This window comes from Macaca thibetana, chromosome 13, assembly GCF_024542745.1.
Source record: "Macaca thibetana thibetana isolate TM-01 chromosome 13, ASM2454274v1, whole genome shotgun sequence".
Classification (NCBI taxonomy): domain Eukaryota; kingdom Metazoa; phylum Chordata; class Mammalia; order Primates; family Cercopithecidae; genus Macaca; species Macaca thibetana.
The window spans coordinates 103,432,986-103,460,390 of record NC_065590.1 but is presented as its reverse complement, the minus strand read 5'-3'; the positions used below and the strand labels follow the sequence as shown (position 1 = coordinate 103,460,390).

Sequence of the window (27,405 nt, the reverse complement as noted above, 5' to 3'; positions counted from 1 at the left end):
CTGGTTGCACTGGGTGGCCCTGCTCAGCATGGGAGGGCTTTACCACCGTGTGAGTGCCAGGAGGTGAGGATGGTGGGGCCATCTAGGAGGTTGCCCAAGCTCGATCCTTAGCATTGTGCTTTTTCTAGATGAAAGCTAGTTCATTCGACCCACATATTCAGGTTATTGTCTGATGGAAGCTGAAGAGCTCGAGACACACTCCCTGAGCACTTGTCATGAGCCAGACACTGCCAGCAGCTCTGGGGTGACACAGTCAGTGCGTGTGACTCTCAGTGAACCCTCGGGTGCGCAGCAAACGTGACTGTCTTTTCTGTGTGATGCCATTCAGCTGAGTGGAAGAAACGTATTCTCAGTCAGTTCTGGACTTCATGCCCCGTTTCCCTGGGGTCGTGTCACAGACAGGGCATTTGCAGCTCTGCCTGGAAGGCGCAGAAAGAGGACCGCATGACTGTTTTCAGGCAAAGGTTGCCATGGATAAGAAGCACTTTGCATTGGCTGTGTAATGTGGAACAGCAAGCTAGCACGAGTTAGAGGCTTAAAGCAGCATCCGTGACCTCCCTGCGTCTGTGGTCAGTGCCTGAGGCGCTCCCTGGACCTTCTCTCAGCCTGCGGTCGAGGTGTCCGTGGGCTGCTCTCCTCCCTCTGCGGACAGGATCTGCTTCCTCATGCACTCCCCAGGTCACTGGTGGGGTCAGCTCTGTGCTGGCTGCTGGCCTCTCTGCAGGGCAGCTTGCACCGACAGCCACTCCTTCAGGGCAATACAGGAGAGAAGGCGGGGGCGGTGGGGGGGAGTCAAGACGTAAGTCAGAGGCTTCCGAAACCTCGCCCTGGGAAGTGACATCCATCACTTTGCTGTGTCCTATTCACTAGAAATGCTGTGTCCTATTCACTAGAAGTGAGCCACTGGGCTCCACCCACATTCAGGGAGAAGAATCGGGCATGGATGCAGGTGGACAGGGCCCAGCACCTTGAAGTCACCTTGCCCAGGCTGGCACGTGTGTCCCAAGAGTGTTGTATGAGGGTGGGCAACGTGGAAAACATGCACAGCTCATGTGACTATCAAAGGAATGACTAGTTTGTTTGTTTGTTTTTTGAGGCAGCGTCTCACTCTGCTGCCCAGGCTGCAGAGCAGTGGTGCGATAACAGCTCATTGTAGCCTTGAACTCCTGGGCTCCAGCGATCCTCCCACCTCAGCCTCCCAAGGAGCTGGGACTACAGCTGTGTGTCACCATGCTTGGCTAATTAAATTTTTTTTTCAGAGATGGGGGTCTCACTGTGTTGCCCAGGTTGGTCTCAAACCCCTGGGCTCAAGAGATCCTCCCGTCTCAGCCTTCCAAAGTGCTGGGATTATAAGCATGGCCCACTGTGCCCAGCCTTAGAATGACAAGTTTTAAGTATTTGCCTAATTAAAGGGACAGCATTAAGGAAACCACTAGCCTCTTGCAACTGGGGCCAGAAGACAAGCCCCGAGCCCTGCCCCTGAGTGCTGCCCCTGTGCTTCTGTGGGAGCGCTGCAAAGCCTGTCGCCCACTCCGGCGGGGCGTTGGGTGGCCTGCTATCAGCAGAGCCAGCGAGCTCCCACTGGAATGGGGCGGGGGGAAGAGGTGCGAGGTTGTTGTGCCTGAAGAGCGGACATTTCCCCAACATCAGGTCCCTACCTAGTGAGCGGGACATCCGCTTCAGCCAGGGGCTGCACAGGGGTTGGAGGAGCCCATCCAGGGAGCCCGCACCTGGAAGGCGGGGGGCATGTGTGGTTTTGTATGCCACGGGTCAGCCATCACTGCAGGCTGATCTCCTTGCCTCCTGGGAGCCCGGCGAGGCCGTGGATGGCAGCATCCCTCTGAGGGCGCTCCAGCTCTTTCCAGGAGAATCCTCATGTCTTGGCAGGACCAAGGCGGGAATGTTGAAGCCCCTACAGAGCTCCACGAACAGCCTCATGTCTGGCTCAGGCCCCTGCTCCAGGACCACCTTTCTGCCAGCTCTTGTTCTCCTCCCACCCCACAGATGGGTCCACAGGACATCTGCTGTGCCACAATGGAAATTTCTGTAGCTGTGCAGCCCAGCCTGTCGCCAGTGCTGCATGTGGCTGTTGGGTACTAGAAACTTAGCTCATGAGACAGAGTATCCAAATTTTAACTTCACTAAATTAAATTGATTTTAGTGTTAGAGTAGTATTGAATTTAGCATAGCTAGTGGCTGCCATGTCAGATGGGGCAGCTAGCGGCAGAGCCCTGTGCCCAACCTCTGGCTAAGGCCTAGCAGCCCCAGCATCGCCCTGGAGCTTAGAGAAATCTCAAGCCTCAGGCCATGTCTCAGATCTTCAGCCTCAGAATCTGCGCTTTAACCAGCTCCTAGGTGATTTGGAAGCGCATTAGATTGTAGGAGCCAGCTCGGTGTAGAGGGCAGAGGTCAGGGTGTGGAGGGCAGGGGTCAGGGTGCCATGGCTTTATCTGTGCCACAGCCTAGGCTTAGTGAAACCACAAGGAAAAAAATGGGCCCCTCTGTTCTCCGCACTGTGAGCTTTGTGACTGATCTGAGGCAGCGAGCGGGGCGCTGCGCTGCTGTGGCAGGGAGGTCACGGGTGACAAGAACTGCCAGGGACGAGGCCACATGCGTTAATTCATTAAAATACAGTCAGCTACGGAAGGCAGCGTAGGATGTGGTTCTGTTCTTAACGAATTTCATCTGGATGGGGAGACAGATGTGTAAACATGGACTCGAAGGCTGGGGGAGCTGAGATCAGACAACAGGCGCTGGACGCATCCTAACTACAGCTGGGCGGCGGGTTGGGGTTGGGGTTGGGGGTGGGGTTCCCGGAGGTGGCCTTGAGCCGGCCTTTCAAATGGCTTTGCTTTCCTCTGGGAAAGCTGGAGTTCAGGAGGAGAAGGCCAGGTCAGGCCCTGGGGAAAGAAAAGCCAGGAAGGACAGAAGGAGCCTGTGGGTGATGGGTCTCCCTGGGACTCAGGTTGTCTTCCTGGAGCCCCTGTGCCTGCCACCTGCTGGGCTGGCATTCTGCTTCCAGCTCAGCCCCTCCCTGCACAGGTGACCTCAGCCCCTCTGTGCACAGCTGACCCCAGCCCCACCCTGCACAGCTGACCTCAGCCCCTCCCTGCACAGGTGACCTCAGCCCCTCCCTGCACAGCTGACCTCAGCCCCTCCCTGCACAGGTGACCTCAGCCCCTCCCTGCACAGCTGACCTCCGGTGGCCTTCCTGCCTCCAGGGCTCCAGCTGATTCATCTGCGGAGTGGAGAGCTTGCCCGCAGGGTGGCTGTGGAGAAGCAAGGCAAAGTCTGTTACTGCACCTGGAAGCCAGGCTCAGATGTTTCTTTCTGCATGGAAAGTTCTTCCGTAGACAGTGGGACCTTGGAAGGCGGGGGGCGTGTGTTGTTTTGTATGCCATGGCCTAGTATCCACTTGGCAAGGTGTCCTTTCTTAAGCATTTGTGGGCTTCTTTAAATTCCATGACAATTTTGTGTGTGTTTGCTGTTTTCCGGAGCGGAGGGACCCTCGCCAAACTCTCCCAAGGGCCCCTGTCTTCTCTAGTAGGTCAGGACCCACTGCTGGGTGTGCTCAGTGTTTTCCGAATTAATAACGATGAGTGAATAGGTGACATCTAGAGATAAAATTTTAACTCAGGTTACTGGCCGGACCAGGAAGGTGGGGGTTTCAGGCCCAGGCCAGTGGCCGGAGGCAGCTTTGTTAGGGGCAGGGAAGGGCCCTGGGACCAGCAGGGACCAAGCCTGGCTTCGGGCCGTGTGCGAGTGTTTTGCAAAGGCCTGCTTAGCTTCTCCAGTTAGGGACTGCTCCTCCTCTTACTTCCATCTCCCTGCAACCCTTGTGACATCATACAGGCACAGCCAATCTCTGGAAAGTTCCGTCTCTACCTCAGGCCTCTATACATTCTCTCTGAGCTGGCACTCAAGCACTATGGGACCTTGGCTGGCTTCTGGGGAGCAAGAGATCCATTTCTGAATACTGGATTTCTGACTCCTGGGTGAGCTGGAGTGTGGTTTTAAATACCTTGCTATCTTTAAGGTTGGCTTTGCCAAAAGAATAGGGTGACAGAGATGAATTTCAGTAATGCAATGAATGTTCGACACTTGGAAGGCGACAGAGGGTAGACGGTGGCAGATACCACTTCGTGCTGTCGAACTGTGTTGGTATCGGGTGTGGCACGAACACCCGGAGGGGCCCAGGGGCAGGTCAGGCTTCTGGGCCCCAGTCTCTGCTCTGCTTGGTTTCAAATCATGTGACTTTGGTCTTTTTTTAAAAAAAATCTAAAGAGGCTGGGCACGGTGGCTCATGCCTGTAATCCCAGCACTTTGGGAGGCTGAGGTGGGTGGATTGCTTGAGTTGAGGAGTTTGAGACCAACCTGGGCAACAAAAACACAAAAATAGCCAGGCATGGTGGTGCGTGCCTGTGCTCCCAGCTACTTGGGAGGCTGACGTGGGAGAATTGCTTGAGCCCAGGATGGGGTTGGGGTGGAGGTTGCAATGAGCCAAGATCACGCCACTGTACTCCAGCCTGGATGACAGAGTGAGACCCTGTCTCAAAAAAAAAAAAAAAAAAAAAAAAAAAAAAAAAAAAAAATCTAAAGAACTAAGGCCATGGTGAAGTAAACCTATATTCAAAAGAAGAGTCACAACGTGGAACTAAATGTAAACATATACCAACAGTTGGTGGTGGCCAGGGGTCTTGTGCTGTTGACCTCGGGCTGCTCAGAGTCCCTGCTCAAGCTCACTCTAGTTTTTTCCCAAACTTGAACAAACCGCTTCTATTATTTCACCATAAATCTCATACTTTTGGCCAAAGGCTTCTTCGGAACTTATCGACAGTGATGACAAAGTCTCTGAAGGTTTTCTTCTTTACGAGGGAGTGACTCTGCCATCAGCACAGCCTTCCCTGCTTGTCAGAGGAAGGGCTCTGTTTCCTGTGCTTCCTAGACTTGCCTGGTCATGCCTTTTCTTATTTTAAGGCTAATCCCAAAGGAAAAAACAGTGTGAGCACGACTTGACTGCATGAAATTTCATGATTCTGTTTTAGACAGTCACTGCCTCCTCGCCTTGCTGTAACTCATGATAACGCTCCTCATTTGCGGTGATTAAGTTGAAATTTGCAGGCAAAGCTTTAGCATGTTCCTCAAACATCAGAGCTGACCCTGGGTCTGGTCTCAGCCACAGCAGAAAATGTATTTAAGGGCTCCCTTGAGCAGGCAATGGGAGGGGTTGTAGCAGTGGGCTCAGCAGCAGCTGCCATAGGCCATCTGAGCGCTGTGAGCTGGTGAGCTGGTGGCCTCAGCTGAGGTTGCATGGCTCCCTCCTTTCTTGCCTAGACCTTGGCTATTTTATGAACAGAAACGGCAGAAATGTCACGGCCCTTTTCATAGCAGACACTGGTTGGGCCTGTGCTGTGGCCTGGAGGCCTCTATGGTTTGGATGTTTGTCCCCCAAAACCTCATGGTGAAATCTGATCCCCCGTATTGGAGGTGGGGCCCAGTGGGAGGAGTCTGGGTCATGGGGGCGGATCCATCGTGAATAGCTTGGTGCCCTTCTGGAGGTGTTGAGACGGTGCTTGCTCTGTTAGTCCGGTGAGAGCTGCTTGTTAGGAAGAGCCTGGCGCCCTGTCCCACGCTTCCTCTCCTGCCCTGTGGTGTCTGCAGGCCGGCTCCCCTCACCTCCCACCACGAGTGGAAGCAGCCTGAGGCCCTCGCTGGAAGCATACACTAGTGCCGTGCTGTCGGTACAGCCTGCAGAACCGTAAGCCAAGAAAACCCGTTTTCTTTGTGAGTTGTCCAGCCTCAGGCATTCCTTCACAGCAACACAAATAGGCTAAGACACTGGGAGAACACAGATAAATTTTGCAATATTTGGGGAGATGAAGCTGCCTTTACTGTTGTTATAAATAAAGTTTCAGTGCCGCAAAAGAAACAGCACTTGAATATAATTTTTTTTTTTCTTCTCAGCGAGACAATGTACTTCTATAGAAGGGTGTGCCCTCACAGATGGAGCAGTGGTGAGCGCACACCTGGACAAGGGAGGGGAAGGGGTTCTTACTCCTGATCACGTGGCCCCTGCTGCTGTGGGATTCCCCTGTTGGCTAGGGTTAGACAGCACGGGCTAAACTAATTCCGATTGGCTAATTTAAAGAGAGTGATGGGGTGAGTGGCTTGGTGGGATAAATGGTTATGGCAGAGCAGGAAATCGGAATGAGTCAGGGTGGAGAATGAGTCGGGGCCGAGCAGGTGATCAAAAAAGTTGCTTTAGGAGGAAGTTAAGTTTAAAAGTAGAAGGCAAAGAATTGAACATACTGACATATTGATTCTTTGAAGAGAAATTTAGAACTCATATCAACACTGTTTTTTTTCCCATAATACAGTGAGAGGGCCTGTGGATTCAGACAGCACAGGCCTGGGGTCCAACTCATCTGCATTCACAGCCCGTCCCGCTCCCTGTTCATTAGCTGAATGCCACTGGGCGAGAGCCTCCGCCCCGTCTCTGAGCTTCTTAGCAATGGGTATAATCATGTGCGACTCGAAGGCTTGGAGTACGGGAGACACCAGAACAAATACGGAGCTATAGAGTTGATGCTTAGAGACATCAGTTCTCTTCCTTCTGCTCCTGGCTCATAGTACACATGTTTTGAAAACCATGCCAGGGATCTGACCTTAACACACCCAAGCATTTAGCTGCAGGGTCATTGGCAGAAAAGCCTCAAGCGGGGATTCAGAGAAGGCTTTAATTAAACTTGGCCTGTGGGGGCTGCTGCCTGGGCTGGATCTGCTGTGAAACAAGAGCAGTTTGATGTTACTAGGAGAAATGCTTGGGGCCCAGGACCATCTGCTGGAGGGAAAAGAATGGGTGTTTCCAGAGAAACAGACCAGCACGGGTGCTCTTCCCTGGGATTCGGGTTACGTGTCCTGGGCTTGTGAACCGGGCACAAAAGATGTTGCAAGTCTTTGCTTTGGGAAGCTGTCAAGGGTCATTGCCCCCTGAGCCCAAACCTCTTAGCACCTCCCCGACCACGCCTTTCACTTTGGTAGTGTCGATAGCTCTTCTTGGTTGTTGAGAAGTTTGGACGAAAAGCTTCAGGTGTGTGTTATAGTTTCATGTTGCTGTTATTACAGGTCCTTAGCGTCTTACAGAATGCAGATTTCTGATCTCATGGTCTCTCTGGCAGACCTCCAGGTAGGCTCATTGGATCCCTCTGCTCCGGGTTTCGTGAGGCTGAAATCAAAATACAGTGGGCTGAGTTCCCCCCAGAGGCTCTGGGAGCATCCTCATCGGCCTTGCTGGGGTTGTGGGCAGAATCCAGCTCCCTGAGGTTCCCTGTCCTTGCTGGCAGCGGGAGGACCCACCCTGACCTCCCAAGGCCTCTCTTACGTCTCTGCCCATGAGCCCTGAGCTTCAGAGCGCGGCCATGATGAGGCTTCTCTCTTTCGAAGCCTGATTCATAGTCAGACTTGGGCTCTTTCTGACTTCCCTTTCTGCTCCACGGTTCTCTGTTTCCAGCCAGAGAAAGTCACCTGCTTTTAAGGCGTTGTGTGATGACGCTGGGCCCACCCGGATCACCCAGAATTACCCAGGCCCATCTTAGCATCTGTGGCTTCACTGTGTCTGCAAATTCTGCTTTGCATATATGGCGAGAAATACACAGGTCTCAGGATTAGGGAGCGCGATTCCGGAGCACATCCTGCTCACCACGGGCGGAAGTGTTCACTCCAAGGCCCTGCACGCAGGTTATTTGCAGTCAGCACATTCCTAGTCGCAAGTCGATGCTTTAGGAATTAATGGCTGATGAGATGTAGGGACTGATTTCAAGGCACCACCTGCAGCAGAACCTATGTTACAGCACGAAGAACCCCTGATATTCTTTATATATATATATTTTTTATTTTACAAATGTATTGGGCACATGTGAAAGTGTGTTACGTGTGTATGATGGATGGTGATCAGCCCAGGGCATTTAGGGTGTGCCTTACCTGAGTACAATCCATTCTTGTAGCTTGCAGTTACCCTACTCTTGAAAGAGAATAGTTCATGACACATAAAACTGATATGAAATCCAAATTTCAGTGTCCATAAATAAAGTTTCGCTGGAACACAGCCGCCCTTGTTCACTTATGTAACGTCTGAAGCTGCTTTGTGCTGCAGTGGCGAGGGGATGTAGACCTGCAAAGCGTTTATTACCGGGGGGCCTGGCAAGGCTGCAACTCCCAGTGTGGTGGAAGAGCACTAGCTTCGGAGTCAGAGGAAGACATGAGTTCACTTTCTGTGGGGAGTATGGAAACATGGTGCCTACACTGTAAGGTGGTTTTAGAGGCAGAAATACCATTGTACCCAGCAATCCCATTACTGTGTATATACCCAAAGGCATATAAATCATTCTATTATAAAGACACATGCAGGCACCTGTTCACTGCAGTACTATCCATGATAGCAAAGACATAGAACCAACCTAAATGCTCATCAATGATAGACGGATAAAGAAAACATGGTACATATACACCATGGAATACTACGCAGCCATAAAAAGAACGAGATCATGTCCTTTGTAGGAACATGAATGGAGCTGGAAGCCATTATCCTCAGCAAACTAACACAGGAACAGAAAACCAAACACTGCCTGTTCTCACTTATAAGTGGGAGCCGAACAAGAGCACATGGACATGTTACGGGGAACACCACACGCTGGGGCCTGTCGGAGGATGGGAGGAGGGAGAGCAACAGGAAGAATAGCTAATGGGTGCTGGGCTTAATACCTAGGTGATGGGATGATTGTCATGTGTGTCCGTGTGAAGAGACCACCAAACAGGCTTTGGGTGAGCAATAAAGCTTTTTAATCACCTGGGTGCAGGCGGGCTGAGTCCGAAGAGAGAGTCAGCGAAGGGAGATAGGGTGGGGCCGTTTTACAGGAGTTGGGTAGGTAAAGGAAAATTCCAGTCAAAGGGGGGTTGTTCTCTGGCGGGCAGGAGTGGAGGTCACAAGGTGCTCAGTGCGGGAACTTTTTGAGCCAGGATGAGCCTGGCACAAGATAATGTTATCGCTTAAGGCAAGGACCGGCCATTTTCACTTCTTTTGTGGTGATGTCATCACTTAAGGCGGGGCAGGGCATTTTCACTTCTTTTGTGATTCTTCAGTTATTTCAGGCCATCTGGGCATATACGATGGCTTGACTTGGGCTCAGAGGCCTGACAATGACCTGTGCAGCAAACCACCATGGCACATGTTTACCTATGGAACAAACCTGCACACCCTGCACATGTACCCCTGAACTTAAAATAAAAGTTGGAAAAAAGACTATGTCAGAAACAGTATCTGCCTGGCGCAGGTGGGTCATCAATGGTAATTAGCCCAATAGATGGTTTTACAGTGTGATTGAGGGTTTCCTACTTTGATGAATGGCTATTGAAGATTTCTAGGATTACTGCTAAAAATTGGTGTTACTTCTAAGGTCATTAATAAGAAAGGATATTGAAATAATGGATCCTTTTCTATAACATGCACAAGGATCTGCTTTGTAAAACCACACACCTGCGCTGTCTGATAGAACTTTCTGTAATGATGGAAAATCTCTTCTGTGCCGTTCAGAACAGTGGCCATCAGCCACATGTAACTTCCTAGCATGTAAAATGTGGCTCACATGACTGAAAGAACTGGATTTTGAATGTCACTAGATTTAAATTTAAATACCACGTATGGCAAGTGGTTCCTGTGTCAGTGTGACCAGGGAACACATAGACAACCACTGCCGGCACCAAACCGCGTGAGGCTCGTGCCCAGCACCGCGTGGTGGGGCATCTCTCTTAGTTAAAGGTCTGTCTTTTTTGCCTAAAGACAAAGTAGTAGAAAAGGATATGAGTGGCTGCAGAGCAAACGGTGGCTGAATTTTATACCCCTGCCACCACTTTGCCACCCTGCAGCTTCTATTAAATGGAGGCAGTTTATTCAACTGGAGGTGAATGTGCCTTTTAAACTTATCTCTATGGTGCCTCCTCTGCAGGATTTTACAAGGGTCTGTTTGTGTTGCTTTTATCTCAAGGTGACACATTTTAAGCACTTTTGAGTAGCAGAGTCTCAACTGCAAATGGAGCTTGGCCAAGAGAATAATAAAAACAGTTTAAGGATATACTTCTTGGAAGCTGCTGCAAAGGTCCCTTTGCAACTCCCGTTCTCTAGAGAAGCTTGCAGGCACAGGGGTCAGTGAGCCGACATCGACTCGTGGGAAGCCTAGGGACAAAGGCTATGGAGAATTTTTCACCCCAATTTAAATTCATTTCTGCCAATTAAGGCAGATGTTTCTGGCCAGGTGTTGTGACTCATGCCTGTAACCCCAGCATTTTGGGAGGCTCAGGTGGGAGGATCGCTTCAAAATACGAGTTCAAGACCTGCCTGGGCAACATAATGAGACCCTGTCGCTACAAAAAATGTAAAACTGTGGTTTGGTGTGGTGGTGCCAGCTGTAATCCCAGCTACTCAGAGGCTGAGCTGGCAGGATCACTCGAGCCCGGGAGTTTGAGGCTGCAGTGAGCTATGATCGTGTCACTGCACTCCAACCCGGGCAACAAAGGAAGACTGTGTCTCCAAAAAAAAAAAAAAAAAAAAAAACCAAAAAACAACCAAAATCCCCGCAAACCAGATGTTTCCAAATGCTAGATTCCGTCAGAAAAAACAAACTTAGTCTTGAAAACTGTTATGACTTTTGAGGTACCACAAATGGCACCTCAAATATATATAAATATATACTTATATATGAAAATATTTGTAATGAGGTTGAGGAGTGTGTCCACCCCGTTTGAATAACAGGTTTCATGAGCCAGCCTCTGCCTGCTGACCTGGGTGGCGCCTGTGGCAGCGGGACGGATCCTGGAAAGGTCCTGTCTGCTTGGCGGCATCGGCTGTAGATGGCATCACTACACTGACTAACGTTTTCTGAAGATGAGCTTTTAACTTATTTATTTCCCAAAGAGAAACATTTCCAGAGGGAGCATTCTTTTCCTTTTTTTTTTGAAGTACTGAGTTGAAGTGTTTTTTATTTTATTTTATTATAAGTTCTGGGATACATGTGCAGATGTGCATGTTTGCTACATAGGTAAATGTGTGCCACGGTGGTTTGCTGCACAGATGAACCCATCACCTAGGTATTCATCCCCACATGCATTAGCTGTTTGTCCTGATGCTCTTCCTCCCCGCAGCCTGCTGATAGGCCTGAGTGTGTGATGTTCCCCTCCCTGTGTCCGTGTGTTCTCATTGTTCAGCTTCCACTTATGAGTGAGAACATGTGGTGTGTGGTTTTCTGTTCCTGCATTAGTTTGCTGAGGATAATGGCTTCCAGATCCACCCATGTTCCTGCAAAGGACATGATCTCATTCCTTTTTATGGCTGCATGCTATTCCATGGTGTATATGTACCACATTTTCTTTATCCAGTCTATCATTGATGGGCATTTGGGTTGATTCCGTGTCTTTGCTATTGTGAATAGTGCTGCAATGAACATAACGCGTGCATTTATCTTTATAGTAGAACTATTTATATTCCTTTGGGTATATACCCAGTCATGGGATTCTGGGTCAAATTGAAGTGTTTTACTAAGTTGAGTGTGAGCTTCAGTGGGGTGGGGCTACACAGAATGAAGCGTGGAGGCTGTTGGTACCTTGAGGAAGGGTGTAAATGCTTTTCTCTTCTTTTGATCTCTTTCTCTGTTGAATTTACAGCCTCTGCTACATGTGTGTGAGACGGAATGCTCTGTGTAGGTTATCGGAGGCACACCAAAGGAAAAGATGAAAGACTGTACACGCCAAAGGCCAGCCTGCACCTCCGGTGCCCTCTGCTTCCCAGGGAAGCTGGTCAATACAGACGGAGTGGGTCATGCCCCATGTTACCAGGAGCCCTGGCTTCACACATCACATGGGGGTGGCTGGGAGGGAACATTACATTATTGACTTAGGCAGAATGCTTGAGCGCTCTGTACCGGGGCATAGTGAGCTTGCTGGAGCTGATGGGGAAAAAGTTAAGCTGTTTCTAGAGAACCGTTGGTGTCTCCAGTGTTCCGTAATGACTCAGCGTATCACGTCGTCGGCAAGCCTCTGCTGTGTGCCCGTGACCGGCCTGGCGCTGCGTGATTTTGCATGGAACAGAGGACGATGATGAAGAGCTGTGTGCAGGGGGAGCCCGGGGCCTCGATGAGACCCACAGGCCAAAGCCAGACTGCTTAGTCTATAAGCTGCCCATGCTGCAGCCTCAGCATCTACACCCTTCAACCCACAGCCTCCCCACCGTGCTCAGCCAGGCTAGTGCTGGGACACAGCAAACAGTGCACCGCACAGTAGCATCACTCAGCTGTGATGAGTGGGCTGCAATGTTGCTAAGAGCTCTGTGAAGAAGCGATTTTAATTCCAGCCAGTCTGTAGGTTGTGTGTGTGTGTGGCAGTTTAGTGCTGTTTTAAATTCTGCATTGCATGGTGGGGGCGACTGTGGTGGGTGGGCTCTGCACTGTAATCTTTTTGGAGTTTTTCCAGCACAGTCCAGTAAAATTCTCTTTGATGACAGGCCTGTTCCAGACCTGTGCTGCTCAGCAGGGAGACCGCAGGCCTAGGGAGCACACGAAATATGGCCAGAGCAAAGGAGGAACTGGATTTGGAGTTGTATATAATTTCAAGTAACTGAAGTTTAAATTTGTTAAATACCCAGGTGTGGCCAGTGGCTTCCAGGTTGGACAATGTGGGTCCCAGCAAAGACACCATGAGCCCCTGTGGTTCCCTGGGCCACCGGCCTCCGTGGCCGCACCCATGGTCTCCCCTGCCTGGTTGTCTGTCCTTCCCTGCACTGCCCGGCCTGGCGTCCACTCCTAAAGGGAGGTTCCTGAGCCCGCAGAGCTCACTGAGTGTGTGTCTTCAGTTCCCCACTGCACCTCGAGGGCCCCTCTGTCACTGCATTCCCTGGGATGGTCACCACTCGTCTGTCCCCTCCACTGCACCACGAGCCACCGAAGAGCATGTGCACGCTCAGCCCTAGGCACGGCGTCTGCGCATCCGGGAGCTCTGCACACGCTGCTGAACGAATGAGCACAGAAGCAGGTGGAGTTTGTTGAACCAACACTCCCGTGACACTCGTCGTGCTCCAGTGCTCTTCTAGGGGCTTTCCGCTGTCAGTCACGTTTGGATACATCGCGGTTGGCCACATGGTTCACTTTGCAGCTGCGGGCTTTGACAATTTACTTGATCTCTCAAAGATGCTTTCCTTTTCACTTGTAGAATGTGAATGATTCCAAAATCGCAGGTTGTTCTGACGATTGAAATGAGATAAACTATGAACAGTGCACGACATTCCTGTGAACTCACGGTAAATGTTAGGGGGTTCACTAGGGACACACCAGTGAACAAAACAAAACTTACTGCTGGCGTGGAGTGTGCATCTAATCCGGAAAGGTAGTATATATATGTGTGTGTGTGTGTGTATATGTATGCGTGTGTATATATATGTATGTGCATATATAGTATGTGTGTATATATGTATATGTATATATGTGTGTATATATGTACATGTGTATATATGTATATGTATGTGTGTATATATGTGTGTGTGTGTGTGTGTATATATTTTTTTGAGACGGAGTTTCGCCCTTGTTGCCCAGGCTGGAGTGCAATGGCATGATCTTGGCTCACCGCAACCTCTGCCTTCCGGGTTCAAGCGATTCTCCTGCCTCAGCCTCCCAAGTAGCTGGGATTACAGGCATGCACCACCATGCCTAGCTATTCTTTGTATTTTTAGTAGAGACAGGGTTTCTCTATATCAGTCAGGCTGGTCTCAAACTCCTGACCTTGGGTGATCTGCCTGCCTAGGCCTCCCAAAGTGCTGGGATTGCAGGCGTGAGCCACTGCGTCTGGACGATAGTAAATACTATGGAGAAGCAGTAGCATGTGTGCTCGTGTTATGTGGGAACAAAGGTGGGCCGGGTAAGGCGTGTTGGGATGCCTGGGGGTGTGAGGGCTGACCTGTAAACAGGAGGTCAGGGCAGTGTTGCTGAGGAGGTGATTGTCAGGCAAAAGCTTGGAGGGAGGCAAGGAGCAGACACACAGCTGTGTGGGGAAGAGCGTTCCTGGCAGAGGGAACCACCTTTGCAAAGTCACAGAGGCAGGACAGAGGGGAAAGGGCCCTAGGTGAGGGAGGTGCTTGGGGCACAGGTGAGGAGAGCAGCTTTCATTCTGAGTGAACGGGGAATGACTTTTGTTTTTGAAAGCTTGTTCTGGGACTGGGCTAAGGAAAGCTTGTAGACAGGCAGGGGCACATATGTTGGGGATATTTCTTTACCCAGGAGGGAGACGGTGCCAGTGTCTCTCCTCTCTCTCCCTCTCTGCCTCTGTGAATGTGTAATATGCATAATGTGCATGACTTCTTTTTTTTGAGATGGAGTCTTGCTTTGTCACCCAGGCTGGAGTGCAGTGGTGCAATCTTAGCTCACTGCAACCTCCGCCTCCTGGGTTCAAGTGATTCTCCTGCCTCAGCCTCCCAAGTAGCTGGGATTACAGGCACCTGCCACCATGCCTGGTTGATTTTTTACTTTTAGTAGAGACAGAGTTTTGCCATTTTGGCCAGAGTGGTCTTGAACTCTTGACCTCAGGTGATCTGCCCACCTTGGTCTCCCAAAGTGTTGGGATTATAGGCATGAATCACTGCACCTGGCCATGTGTATGACTTTGATTGTGAAAGATTTCAAACATACCCGTGGTGGGTAAAAATACCAGATGGTCCCTGAATGTTCCCACTGTCCAGCGGTAACAATGGTCACCAGCACACGGCCCATTTCGCTTCACCTTTGCCCTCATATACTTCCTTCCTTCTCAGACAGTTTAGAAGATAATTCTGGACAGGCACAGTGGCTCACACCTATAATCCCAGCACTTTGGGAGGCCAAGGAGGGTGGATCACCTAGGGTCAGGAGTTTGAGACGAACTTGGCCACCTGGTGAAACCTCATCTTTACTAAAAATACAAAAATTATGGCCAGGCGCAGTGGCTCACGCCTGTAATCCCAGCACTTTGGGAGGCCGAGGCGGGTGGATCATGAGGTCAGGAGATGGAGACCATCCTGGCTAATGTGGTGAAACCCAGTCTCTACTAAAAATACAAAAAAATTAGCCAGGCATGGTGGTGAGCACCTGTAATCTCAGCTACTCGGGAGTCTGAGGCAGGAGAATTGCTTGAACCCAGAAGGTGGAGGTTGCAGTGAGCTGAGATCATGCTGCTGCTCTCTAGCCTGGATGACAGAGCAAGACGCCATCTCAAAAAACCACCCCCAAAACAAAAATTAGCCAGGCGTGGTGGTGGGCACCTGTAATCCCAGCTACATGGGAGACTGAGGCAGGAGAATCGCTTGAACCCGAGAGGTGGAGGTTGCGTTGAGCGGAGATTGCACCACTGCACTCCAGCCTGGGCGACAGAGGGAGACTCCATCTCAAAAATAAAAATAAATAAATAAATAAATAAATAGACAAATCAATAACAAAGATAATTCCATGTTCTGGGTCCAACGGGCAGGTGGACAGGATGCTGCACAGACTGTGGGTGTGAGGAAGGGATCTGAAGGTGCCGCCAAGGCTTTTGCTGGAGCGACCAGGAGGTTCGAGCTGCTCCTCCCAGAGGTGGGAGACTGCGATGGGGCAGGCTGAGGGAGAGCCAGAGCTGAAGCTTGAACCTGTCGGCTTTGAGATTTGATTCAACATTGAAGGGGAGATGTTTTTGCAATGGGAGAGGCTGAGGGAGAGCCAGAGCTGAGGCTTGGACCTGTCGGCTTTGAGATTTGATTCAACATCCAAGGGGAGTTGTTTTGAGTTGGCAGATGAAAATTCATGTTGGGAAGGCGCTCTGCGTTTGGGGATAATTGGTGTGTGGATGATCTTAGGAGCCATGACTCTGGTTGACATCACCAGGGGATGAGGGCACAGGAGGAGGAGACTCCAGTGAGCTCAGGGGCTTCAGCACCAAGACTCGGGGAAGAACCAGCGAATCAGGATGTCAGGAGCACCTTCCACCCGCAAGTGTGGCCAAATCATCCTGGAGGGGCTGTTCCCGTTCATGCTCCTCACCACAGACTATGGAAGTGCCTGTTTGCTTTAAAAAAGTGTCCGTTTCATAGGCATAATGGTATTTTAGAATTAATTATATTCCTGTAATTTCAAGGAAGAGCTGACTTCTCACGTCCGTGGACTGTTTGTATTCTTTCTTTTGTGAATGAGTATAATTCTTAGTGAGGTGTTTTTGTGTAGTTTTTGTCTTTCACCATGAGGGGTAGAACAAAGGGCCAGGAACAAAGACCACCTCTTGGCTTAGGGGTGGGGAGGCCCTGGGGTCAGGCCAGACTCTCCCCGCCTCCCTCACGGTCTCTTTCCATTTCTCCAAATCTCTGCTTTCTCAACCTCAACACGAGGGTGCTGGGGAGTTGGGCTAAGTCCCATGTTAGGATCCGCCATGGTCACTTGGCCCTGAATCTCCCTCGCTGGACCCGTCTCTGTGGCTCAGTCTCTGCCGGCTCCAGAGCGTGGCCTGGCCTGCGCGTCGGTGGACGTCTGTTCCCGCGTGGGGGTGCTCTTGTGGGCGGGTGGGCTCTGCTGTTTCCCACGTCTCGCCAGGGCCTGCCACCCAGGGTCTCAATACTTGTGTTTTGAATGGCTTCAAAGACTATTAAAAGCAAGTTATTCTTTTCAAAATTAAATGATCTCTCCCTTTTAAACAATAAAAGAAAACTTTGCATTTTGTGGCGATAGGGTTTGTATAGTTAGTGATATTTTATTTTTAAATGTTTTAGAAGGAAGCCATGCTCTAATTCCTTCCCCGTTTCAGTGTGTTTATGCAAAGTCCCTTTTTAGCTCAACCTCATTGTGCAGAGGGCACCTGTCAGGTCCAGTTGACAGTACGTCCAGTTCTGTCACTGCCTGACTTTTGAATGTCTCAAACCTTAGCGTCAGGAGCCTAGACGGGGCCTCACTCACTCCCACAGCCCCGAGGTTGACCGAGCTGCCCTCTCCTTTCCAGGAAGCATGGCTGATGCTCCGAAGGAGGGAAGACTGACCCGGTTTCTGGACTTCACCCAGCTGACGGATATGGCATCTGAGTCCGTAGGAGGAAAAGTAAGTGGGTCTCTCATGGCCAGAACAAGGGTTTAAGGCATCTGTGCTAAGGGCACAACTGAACAGTGCAGAGAACCTCATGCAAGAATCAACAAGAATCAGTCTGAAGGGTTGGCTTGCCCAAGGAAACCCATTAGCGAGAAAGACTTCCAAAGAATGTATCTTAAATTGGTGACAATTCTCAGCAAGGACAACACTGCCTTAGGTTTTGTGTGTTTCACTAGAGGACAGACTGTGGTCCTCTGCTCTGGATAGGCTGACAGTCCTCTAGCTCTAGTTAGATCGGAGGTCCTCTAGATCGAATTAGATCGGAGGTCCTCTGGCTCGAGTCAGATCGGAGGTCCTCTGGCTCGAGTCAGATTGGAGGTCCTCTGGCTCTAGTTAGATCGATGGTCCTCTGGCTCCAGTTAGATCGGATGTCCCCTGGCTCTAGTTAGATCAGTGATCCTCTGGCTCTAGTTAGATCGGAGGTCCTCTGGCTCTAGTTAGATCGGATGTCCCCTGGCTCTAGTTAGATCGGATGTCCCCTGGCTCCAGTTAGATCAGTGGTCCTCTGGCTCTAGTTAGATCAGAGGTGCTCTGGGTCTAGTTAAATTGGAGGTCCTCTAGCTCTAGTGTGTAATGAGGGTCACCTGGATAACTCATTAAACATAATGTGCAGAGGTGCTGGGGTACAGGCTGCGCTCAGAAGTAGTGTGTCTGGTACAGAAAGGGAAGGCCCTGTGCCTGCCCCCAGGAAGCTTACACTCTAGCAGGGAGACAGATGTAAGTCCAGACCAGCCCTGTGACTGGCACAAGGCCAGGGTGCTGGGGGAGCATGTGGACTCCAGCCATGGGCAGCCTGGGGGGATTGGGGTGGGAGGGGTGGGGAAGGGTCACTTGAGTGCTACTGGAGGTGACTCACTGGAGAGCAGCTGGCGGGCAGGGATGAGGTGCAGGGTGGTTCGGGCAGAGGTGTCTGTGAGGAGAGCAAGGGAGCCCACATGCTCCAGGTGGCTCAGTGTTTCAAGAACACGCCGGGCGTTTGTGAGGAGAGTTGGGAGCATGAGTCTGGAGAGGTAGGAGAGGCCCCATGTGCCCTGGGAAGGCTTCTGAGAGATCTGGAACAGGGGGACCCTGATATGTCCACCTACCTGCCATTTGAACCCTGGCACAGGTCAACCCCCGCACATCAGGTCTCCCCTCCGCTCTGCCACCCAAACAGCCGGCAGCTCTGAAACAGCTTGTCCTTCCTGCCTTTTGAACTCCTGGGCTGGAGTCAGAGCCTGGGGCAGGGTGCCCTCCAGGCTGCAGCGGCCATGGAGTCCTGGGTTGGGTGGGTGACCACCACAGCCTGTTTTGCTCAGGAAAATCTAGTTTACCTTGTTTTCTGGGTGTACAATTAGTATCACCAGCCTCACTCTCAAAATGATCCTGCTTTGGTGGACGAATGACCCGGACAGCCCACCTGCAGCGTGACCTATGGTGGCCCTTGTGGGAGAACACAGAGGCACCAACTGCATATGTGACCCAGAGCTTTTTCGGTCATTGCTCTGTTTGTAAAAGTACCACAAAACCTCTGGTTCATGAAAAAAAGAAAGTTGGTTTATTTGCTTCCTGAGTGTAAGAAGTTAGTGATCTTACCTCCAGGTGGTAAAGGAGAATCAGGAAAAAGGGTGGGAGGAGAAGATGAAGGAGGAGGCAGGCAATGAAATGGAAACATTTAAAGGCCTCGTGGCTTAACTGCAGATTCTGTGGCTTCCCCTAGGTGATTTCATGTTTTCTTTTTACTTCATCTCATAATGTTTCACTAGGGAATGAAACAAAATGGTTTCAGATTTATGGTTACTTTATCTTGACTTCTTTCTTTCTTTGTCTAGATTTTATTTGCAACAGATGACTTTTTTGCTCCTGCAGAAAACCTCATAAAGGTATTGTAAATTGGCATTCTGCAACGTAAAGGGTTGATGCAGAGAAATCCATGCAGCCGTGTTGATTAAAATCTATCTGTATATTTGGGATGGAGTCACGTGATGTGCACTGGCAAATTAGCATATTAGAACGTTAGAAAGACATGCAAATCAGCGTGAACTCCCGCCAAAACACAGCAGAGACAGGGACTGCAAAGAATTCAGGACTGCATTGCTTCATGGGGAAAATTGTGAGGTCCTCAAATACTGCTCTTCTGGCTAAGGTGAATTTCATCGTCTGTGCTGGGAAGAAAACAGATCTATGTCTTGAGTTTTCTGGGAAATGTTTTACCTGCCTAATTATAAAAGTGCAGGACAGCTTATTAAAAAAAATAGAGAAAATGCTGACGAACATAGGGAAGAAATGGCAGCTCTGCTGTAGTCCTTCTCCTCTGTCATACCCAGTGTGGAGATGCGAGTTCTGCGCGGAGAGACAAACACAGGTGCACATCGAGTTAGTGCCCACGTACAGCATGCGTGACTGTGGCTGGCGCCTCCGGGCCTCCACCGTGGGCAGCGGCCATCTGGTTACCCTGGTGAAGTGGTTGCTCTCTGTCTGGGCAGGACCTGGCTGGGTCCAGAGCAAGCTGATCTATGGCCCTGAGAGGGCACCTTATAGTGTTAACTTACAAAGGAGAAAGTGAAAATAAAACGAGAAAGGGAAATGTGAATCAAACTTTTTCTAGGTCATGCAGTTACTAAATGCCAAAGCTCTTACCATTTTACCACAGATCCGATCTTTGAAATACTGAAATGCATGCCTGCCTTGACCTAATTGTTCCACAGATTTACATCGTTTGCACAAGTGGGCAAAAAATAGGTAGAAAACATTCATTCTGGTATTGTTTGGAGAGGAGATAACCAATCTAAATGTTCACTGATTGACAGGGAACTCAAGAAATTATAGCTTTTCCAGATATGGACTATTATGTGGCTACTAGAATGAGTTCAGCCTGGCACCGTAGCTCACACCTGTAATCCCAGCACTTTGGGAGGCCAAGGCAGGAGGATCACTTGAGCCTAGGAGTTTGGGACCAGCCTGGGCAACAAAGCAAGACCCCATTTCTGAAAATAAAAAAAATTATCCAGGCATGTCTGTGTGTACCCGTAGTCCCCACTACTCAGAAGGCTGAGCTGGGAAGATTGCTTGAGCCCACGAGATTGAGGCTGCAGTGAGCTGTCATCAAGCCACTGCACTCCAGCCTAGGTGACAGAGTAAGACCCTGTCTCAAAAAAATAAAAAATAAAAAATAAAAAAAAGCAGGCTCTCCATTCACTGGCAACAAGAGAGATCCATGTATATTTTATGAGCATAAAACAGAGTTTGAAGGTGCATACATCAAACAGTGAGATGTGATTATCTGTGAAGACAGAGGTGGGCTTGGAAGTGGTGTGGGAGAGAGAGGGTGGGGCACTCTTTCTTATATTTTATACTTGAGCATATGTATATGTGCACACATATAAACACACACACATACATATGTGTATGTATAGTCACACCATAAAATCACGAGAGAGAGAGATATATTTCTCCTTTTTGGAAAAAATAACATTACAGATAAATGTAAAGTTCACCTTTCACATTCAACTTGAGTGCCAGTCCACCCCCTCCCTTTCCACCATTATCACTGTTGTAGGATGGGAGAATGCATTAGTCTGTCGGGGCTGCTAACACAAAATACCGCAGATGCTACCGTGGTAGCTTAAACACAGTGATTTCTTGAAGTTCTGGGGGCTGGAAGTCTGAGACCGAGCCTGAGACAGCGGCGGCTCCAGCATCTGCTGAGGGCCCTCTTGGGATGGCCACCTGCCGGTGATAACCTCAGGTGACAAAAGAGAGGCGAAGCGGGTCACCTCCCACCTCCTCCCGATGGGCAATCATCCCATCATGGGGGCTCCACCCTTGTGACCTCATCACCTCCCAAAGTCCTCATCTCCGAATAGCATCACTTTGGGGATTAAGCTTCAACATACGAATTTTGGTGGGGGACAAACGTTCAGTCCGTTGCAGAGAATTCTAATGTATTTTATACACTTAAATACACATATATTCATAAATATATATTTTACGTTTTAAAATTTATATACATACTTTCACAAAGCACTTAACATTCTGCACTTTGTTTGGTGGGGGTGGGGCAGGATCTGGCTCTGATCAGGCTGTCAGGCTGGGGTGCAGTGGTGCGGTCATGGCTCACTGCAGCCTCGACTTCCTGGGCACAAGTGGTCCTCCTGCCTCACTGGGACTTCAGGCATGTGCCACCGTGCCCAGCTAAGTTTTAAATGTTATGTAGAGATGAGATCTCTAGCTCCCGGGCTCAAGCAATCCTCCTGCCTCGGCCTCCCAAATGACTGGATTACAGGCGTGAGCCACTGTGCCCGGCCCTAAACTTGCTTTTCTCACTGCGTGTTTGTGAATTCCATCTGTGCTGATGTGTGTACACCTAGGCCACCCTCTTAGCTGCTGAACAACGACTGCCCATGTCATCGTGGCCCAATTTATGGCCCCCTTTCCCTGTTGATACACATTTAAGTTGATGACATTTTGCAGGTATTGAAAACATCCTCATACAAGTGTGTGTGCACATGTGTGGGTTATACCTGGGACTGGTGCTTGGTTTTTCTCTTTTGTTAAGAACACATCTGTCATCACGTGGCATGAGCCACTTTTACAACAGTGGTTCCTGCCACTGGTTCAGTAGCGTGTGTCTCCAACTTCCCTCACACCTTCAGTGTCAGTCCAAACACAACAGCAGCAGTAGCAGCAACACACCCGAAACAATCAACCTACCACCAAAACTAAACACCAGCAAGTTTGGGGCCTTGGACGTCTGGAGTTTAAGTGGGAGGTGTACCTTCTTTTCTCCTTCTGGGTTCAGAGCAGAATTTTGCACTTCTTGATGAGTAATGGAAAGGCTGCAGTGTGCGCTATTTTATTTTATTTTATTTTCTGAGACTGAGTCTCACTCCCTTGCCCAGGCTGGAGTGCCTTGACGCAATCTCAGCTCACTGCAACCCCCACCTCCCTGGGTTCAAGCAATTCTCCTGCCTCAGCCTCCCGAGTAGCTGAGATTACAGGCATGTGCCACCACGCCCACCTAATTTTTTTTTTTCTTTTATTTATTAGAGATGGAGTTTCACCATGTTGGCCAGGCTGATCTCGAGCTCCCGACCTCGTGATCCGCCTGCCTCAGCCTCCCAAAGTGCTGGGATTACAGGCATGAGTCACCGCGCCTGGCCAGTGTGTGCTATCTTTAAGATGTGATTTGATTGGCCGGGTGAAACATGATGAAACCCCATCTCTACTAAAATACAAATATTAGCCGGGCGCTTGTAGTCCCGCTACTTGGGAGGCTGAGGCAGGGGAAATGTTTGAACCCAGGAAGTGGACGTACCATGTGTCAGGCACACTTAAGGCTGACAATAGCTGGAGGAGGTAGATAGCACGATGGCTATTTGCCTTTGACAGAGGAGGAGCACTGAGGCACAGGAGGGTGGGTACCGTTGGCCATGGGGCCCCTGCCTGGGAGGCTGGGCGAGTTGGCACACCAGGGAGTCTGGCAGGATCCCTGGTTAGCATCTTATGCAGCAGCTCCCATCAGAGCATTCCTCCACCCCGGGCCCTGCTACGTCTAGTCCCTTCCTCTGCTCCTGCCTGGGGAGCTTCCCTAAACAGTAACGTAAGATCTTCTTTGCACGACTTGATGGAAACAGGGAAAGTATCCCCACGCTGGGCCACCCACCAAGCACAACAACTTCTGAGCATCGACACTATTCCAGGGTCTTTCATGTCGGCTGTGTCAACTTCAGGACACTCCTGCAAGGATGCGTTTACTCTCCTCGTTCTGGAAGATGAAGAAGTGCGCTCAGCTGTCTAAGGAGACTTTGTGGGGCGCCAGAGACCATGCATTCCTCAGGGGTTGCAGAGTGTGCTGTGTGGGTTCAGCTGGACCCTGAGTGTCCAGCCTGCTCTTCCTATGACTTTGGATGAATTCCTTATTGAAGAGTCTACCTGGCCTGCTTGGAAATCTGACCAGCCTCTCTCACTTTAATACCCATGTAGGTTGCTGTTGGCCCAGAGAGTGCCTGGCGATGTGGTTGTTCCTGCTGCTATCAGTGGTCAATTCTGTGTGCTGAGGCCCACAAAGAAGTAACATTTCTTTTTCTGGAGATGATAAAAGTGGAGGCATCCCTCAATCTGGAAGGGGCTAGCTGGGCATGAAGGTGGTGGCAGAGGCCCCCCTAGACCCCTTTGCATCGTTCCTCTGGCCCTGTGGGACAGAAGTGGACTTGTTGGAAGCCAGGAGATCACATGAATGCTAATGATTACCTTGTTGTGTATCTTTGCCCTAGAGTGACAGCCCGTGCTTTAAAGAGCGTGAATATACTGAGTTTGGGAAATGGATGGATGGCTGGGAGACCAGAAGGAAAAGGATTCCAGGTAATAACAATGGCTAGCTCATCGCAGTGCATCTGACACTGCAAAATTAAAAACAGGGGCTGTTGCAAAGCCAGGGTCTGCTTTGGGTCAGCTTTAACATGGGGCCCTGGAATGCTCTGTAATCTTGGATGTCCTTATCTGAACATCAGGCTCTAAGTCAGGAAGGGGTGGCCTCAGCCCGGATCACTGATGTCCCACCAGGCACAAAGGGTGAGAAGCACTTTGTTGGGAAAATGAAAACCCTGGTGAGGTCTGCGGATGGAAAAAAGAGTGGTTCTCACTGAGCACTGTGGCAGACGTTAGGCAGCGTGCATCTTCTGGGTCCTTACTACAGTCTTCTGGAGTAGGTCTCCTTATCTCCGTTTTACCGCCATGGAAACAGATTCCTGGACTCAGCCCAGGGCACACTGCTAGCAAGATAAGCTGGGGACCGGGCCAGGGTCTGTTCTCAACACTGTACCCACTGTCTTTTATGATTTTATACAATTTTTGTTCATTGCTACTACTCAGTCTCAATCAAAATATACCTCTTGAAGTTGAAGAAAAGCAAACAAATCCAGGCATTAGGTTGGTAATTGGATTTTTACTTGCTACTCTCTCAAGTATTACAGAAATATTTGATATTTCTAGTTTTCTATCTTTCTACAGTACTTGAGGCAGTATTAGTTTCTAACAAATCTGGACATTTTAAGGTGGGTTTATATCTGGCAGCAAATAACCAAGAACTGCATAGTGGCAGACTTGACGTCAAGACTCTGAAGGCTTTGGTAGACGCAGGCAGGTGTCTGACCAGTGGTGGGGCTGGAGGCTGAAGGGTGCTATGGCAATTCCTGAACTTGAGATGACAACGAACACAGTGTCTGCAGGAGAACCAGCTCTGCTTACTACCTGCTGAGCTTGGTGAGGTGCTTTCTACATCACACTACCCAGTCTAAGCTTTATGGAAGCTAATGGCATCCCTAATTTACAGTTGAGAAAACGAGATTCTCTACTGTAAGAGGTGAGTAATTTGCCAAGGACAGTCATAGGAAATGATCCATTTGGAACCAGAGTCAGGTCTTCCTGGATCCCAGCCTATGGATGTTCTGGTCTGGCTAGAACTGAGGATTTCTGTTGGGAAATGGTGGTCACATGCGGCCAGGTTATGAGAGATCCTGCAGTCATATTAGCTAGGAACCGCCCCAAACAGGTTTTCCTGTGATGGGCGGAAGTGGCCCCTGCTGTGGGTCAGGTGTGTGTGGGGTGCGCTGCCTTGCATGCAGCATCTGCTGCGTCGGCCGTAACGAGGTTGCTCTTGTCCTCTGTGTTGCTCAGGTCACGACTGGTGCGTCCTCAGGTTGGGGATCCAAGGAGTCATCCGGGCCTTCGACGTGGACGTTTCTTATTTCACGGGAGATTACGCTCCTCGAATGTCAATTCAAGCAGCAAACTTGGAAGAAGGTGCCTTAGGAACCACTGTCCCCAAAATGAGAATTATGAGGTCACATGGCTCCTCTGGCCAGCCACACCCCCACAATTGCTCCCTTTCCGTACGACCCAGACAGCTTCAGGAACTTGACTAAGGCTACTTTACTGTAACGGAGCTGTAGGATTAGGACTCCTAATAGAGCACTCTGTGGTTTTTGATTTGTGGCTTAACAGTGTTAACAGCCGGATATAGATTTTATCATTCCCACGATCCTTCAGCTTCACGCAGAGGCAGGCCATCATCCCTGGAACGTGGGTGAGCAGGTTGCTGGGTGGGTGGGAGGGAGTGGGTTGTGCCTCAGATGACCCGGGGGATGTGGAGCCAGGTCTGGGACAGCTGTGGGGTGAGCAGCACCAGCCGTGCTTTGGGCTGTCCCGGTGTGTGTGATAGGGCAGCTGCTATGGCATTTTTGGCAAGGGTTTCTATCTGCATCTGGGAATGCTGGGCCTATGAATCCCGCAGGCTTTATAAATGAGACACATTCTGTGAAAGGGCCATGTACATAGAACAGACCCCAGGTGCCGAAGAAACCAAGAAACCAAAGAAAGAAGCCAAGTCCAATTTGTTGGTAATGAGTGTTTTATTGGGGGAACTTACGAACAGAAGCGTGGCCTCGGGCGGCAGCAAGATGGTAAATCTCTGCACTGTTACTCCCGAGACCCAGGGCTCACAGGCTGTAGGGAAAGGGTCTGTGTGCTCCAGTGGGACAACTGAAGGCAGCCTCCGGAACAGGGAAGTGCTGTGTGCGTCACAGCCTCTAATTTGTGCGATAACATCAAGGTTGACATGTTCTGGACTAAGGACAGTAAATCAAGTTGGAATCAGGACATGTTCACAGGATTGAGGCTAATCAGACATCAACATGGCAGATTTGCATCCAAGATGGAGCCACTTTGTCTCCACAGACCTGTATTTTTATTCCTTTGATATCATCTGATGTTGACTTTAGCATTAATTTTTAAAAAATATGTACAATTATGTGTGTGTTTATATACATGTACTTAGGGAAGATAAGTCAGTGTGGGTTGGCACGTTTACAGTGAACGTGCTATGTGCACAGTACTGCATGAGGCTCTGTGGACATGAACGGGCCCTGCTCCCCGAAGATGGCTGGGGCACCTGAACAGGAAATGATGCTATGAGAGATGCTACTCTGAAAGCGGAAATGACCAATGACAAATGAGTAAGATTGTTTCGGCAAGCCCCTCAATTGCCTGTGAGTGCTTCTATTTCTGAATTGCCACATAATTAATCCTAAGGATGCCACTGAGAGAGGTCGTGTTCCTGGAATTGACCTTGTCACAGTCCAACTTTGAAAACTCTAGTGATGTGATAAACTTGTTGAAGTTTGAGCTAACTTGGAGATGACATTTACTATTTGACAAGCAAATGCAGTATCAAACATCTTGTACTATTTTTTGAAATGACTGTTAATATATTAAATATTGAGGAACTTCAACAAGTGTCTCCATTACTTTGATCATTTGATACTTTGAAATACCTTTAGTGTTATTTGCAAAGTGAGAATTACCATACAAACCACCGAGAGAGTAGATTCCCTTTGATTTTGAACCCTAATCTTAATCCCGAATGGTCATTCCGACTACAGAAAAACTACCAGAAATCCCAGAAAGAGGAATCAGGACAGGAGCCGCAGCCACTCCCGAGGAGTTTGAAGCCATTGCTGAGGTACATCTCCCCCAGATGAATTGGGTCTTGTCACCAATTATTAGGACAGTAGGGGAACTGCTCTGCACACCTGGCTGTGCAAGGCGATTCTTTGGGACACCCAACCCTGGTGCTCCCAACATCATTTGCTGACCCACTGTGGCCTTACAAATGTCTCAGTGGTTCATTCAGCCTGGGAGGAGTGAGCATCATGGCCCATGAGGGACATGGAGCCCTGCTTCTCAAAGGGTTCCACCAGCACCCACCTGCAAATGGCTGCTGGCCCCGATGAGCACACGTGTGGAAACTGATAGTAAGCCTTTAAACACTTTTTATACCAACTTGATGAAGTAACTTTTGTGTGTGGAGAATTTAATAAAAGAAACAATTGGGAAAAAACAAAACAAAACAGGGCCTGCGTTTTGGTACATTCTTGTTTTTTTACATTTATTTAGTAATTAGTTTGTATTGTTTTTTACAGAAATGTTGATCCATAACAGATAGGAAAGTAAATAGCAGCAAACTAAATAGGGCCATTAGTTTGAGAAGTGCTAATCTAGAGAAAATGGTTGCAAGGTTCAGGCCAACAGATTTCCCCAGATGTCATGGTGCATGGCAATAACCTTGGTTTTTATTTGAATGTTCACGTCACCACTCCTCTGTGTGAAGACATTTGGAGGGGTCTGAGATCTTTGTCCTTCATTCACAGGCCTCTGCCACCATCACCCACTGGCTATTTTGATCAGTGTGAAAACA

At 49.5% G+C, this 27,405-nt stretch overlaps 4 protein-coding genes across 15 annotated transcripts in view; 1 reads left to right on the top strand and 3 right to left on the bottom strand.

The window, feature by feature from the left end:
- Nucleotides 1–27,405, bottom strand: part of ADI1 (acireductone dioxygenase 1) — an 847,802-nt gene that overhangs the window by 171,569 nt on the left and 648,828 nt on the right. The window lies entirely within an intron of this gene.
- The window catches only part of EIPR1 (EARP complex and GARP complex interacting protein 1), a 579,020-nt gene that overhangs the window by 466,147 nt on the left and 85,468 nt on the right, over nt 1–27,405 (bottom strand). The window lies entirely within an intron of this gene.
- Nucleotides 1–27,405, bottom strand: part of RNASEH1 (ribonuclease H1) — a 173,270-nt gene that overhangs the window by 114,836 nt on the left and 31,029 nt on the right. The gene's annotated exons all lie outside the window — the stretch shown is intronic.
- The window catches only part of ALLC (allantoicase), a 43,981-nt gene continuing 20,464 nt past the window's right edge, over nt 3,889–27,405 (top strand). The window contains exons 1-6 of one of the 2 annotated variants that reach the window (XM_050754055.1): nt 3,889–3,995; nt 17,029–17,123; nt 18,983–19,033; nt 23,426–23,513; nt 24,828–24,953; nt 26,591–26,670. In XM_050754055.1, coding sequence (XP_050610012.1) covers nt 17,034–17,123; nt 18,983–19,033; nt 23,426–23,513; nt 24,828–24,953; nt 26,591–26,670 — 435 coding nt within the window. In that variant the 5' untranslated portion in view covers nt 3,889–3,995; nt 17,029–17,033. Of the gene's footprint in view, nt 3,996–5,699; nt 5,759–17,028; nt 17,124–18,982; nt 19,034–23,425; nt 23,514–24,827; nt 24,954–26,590; nt 26,671–27,405 lie in introns of those variants that run through there. The other variant, XM_050754056.1, reaches the window with a different exon arrangement.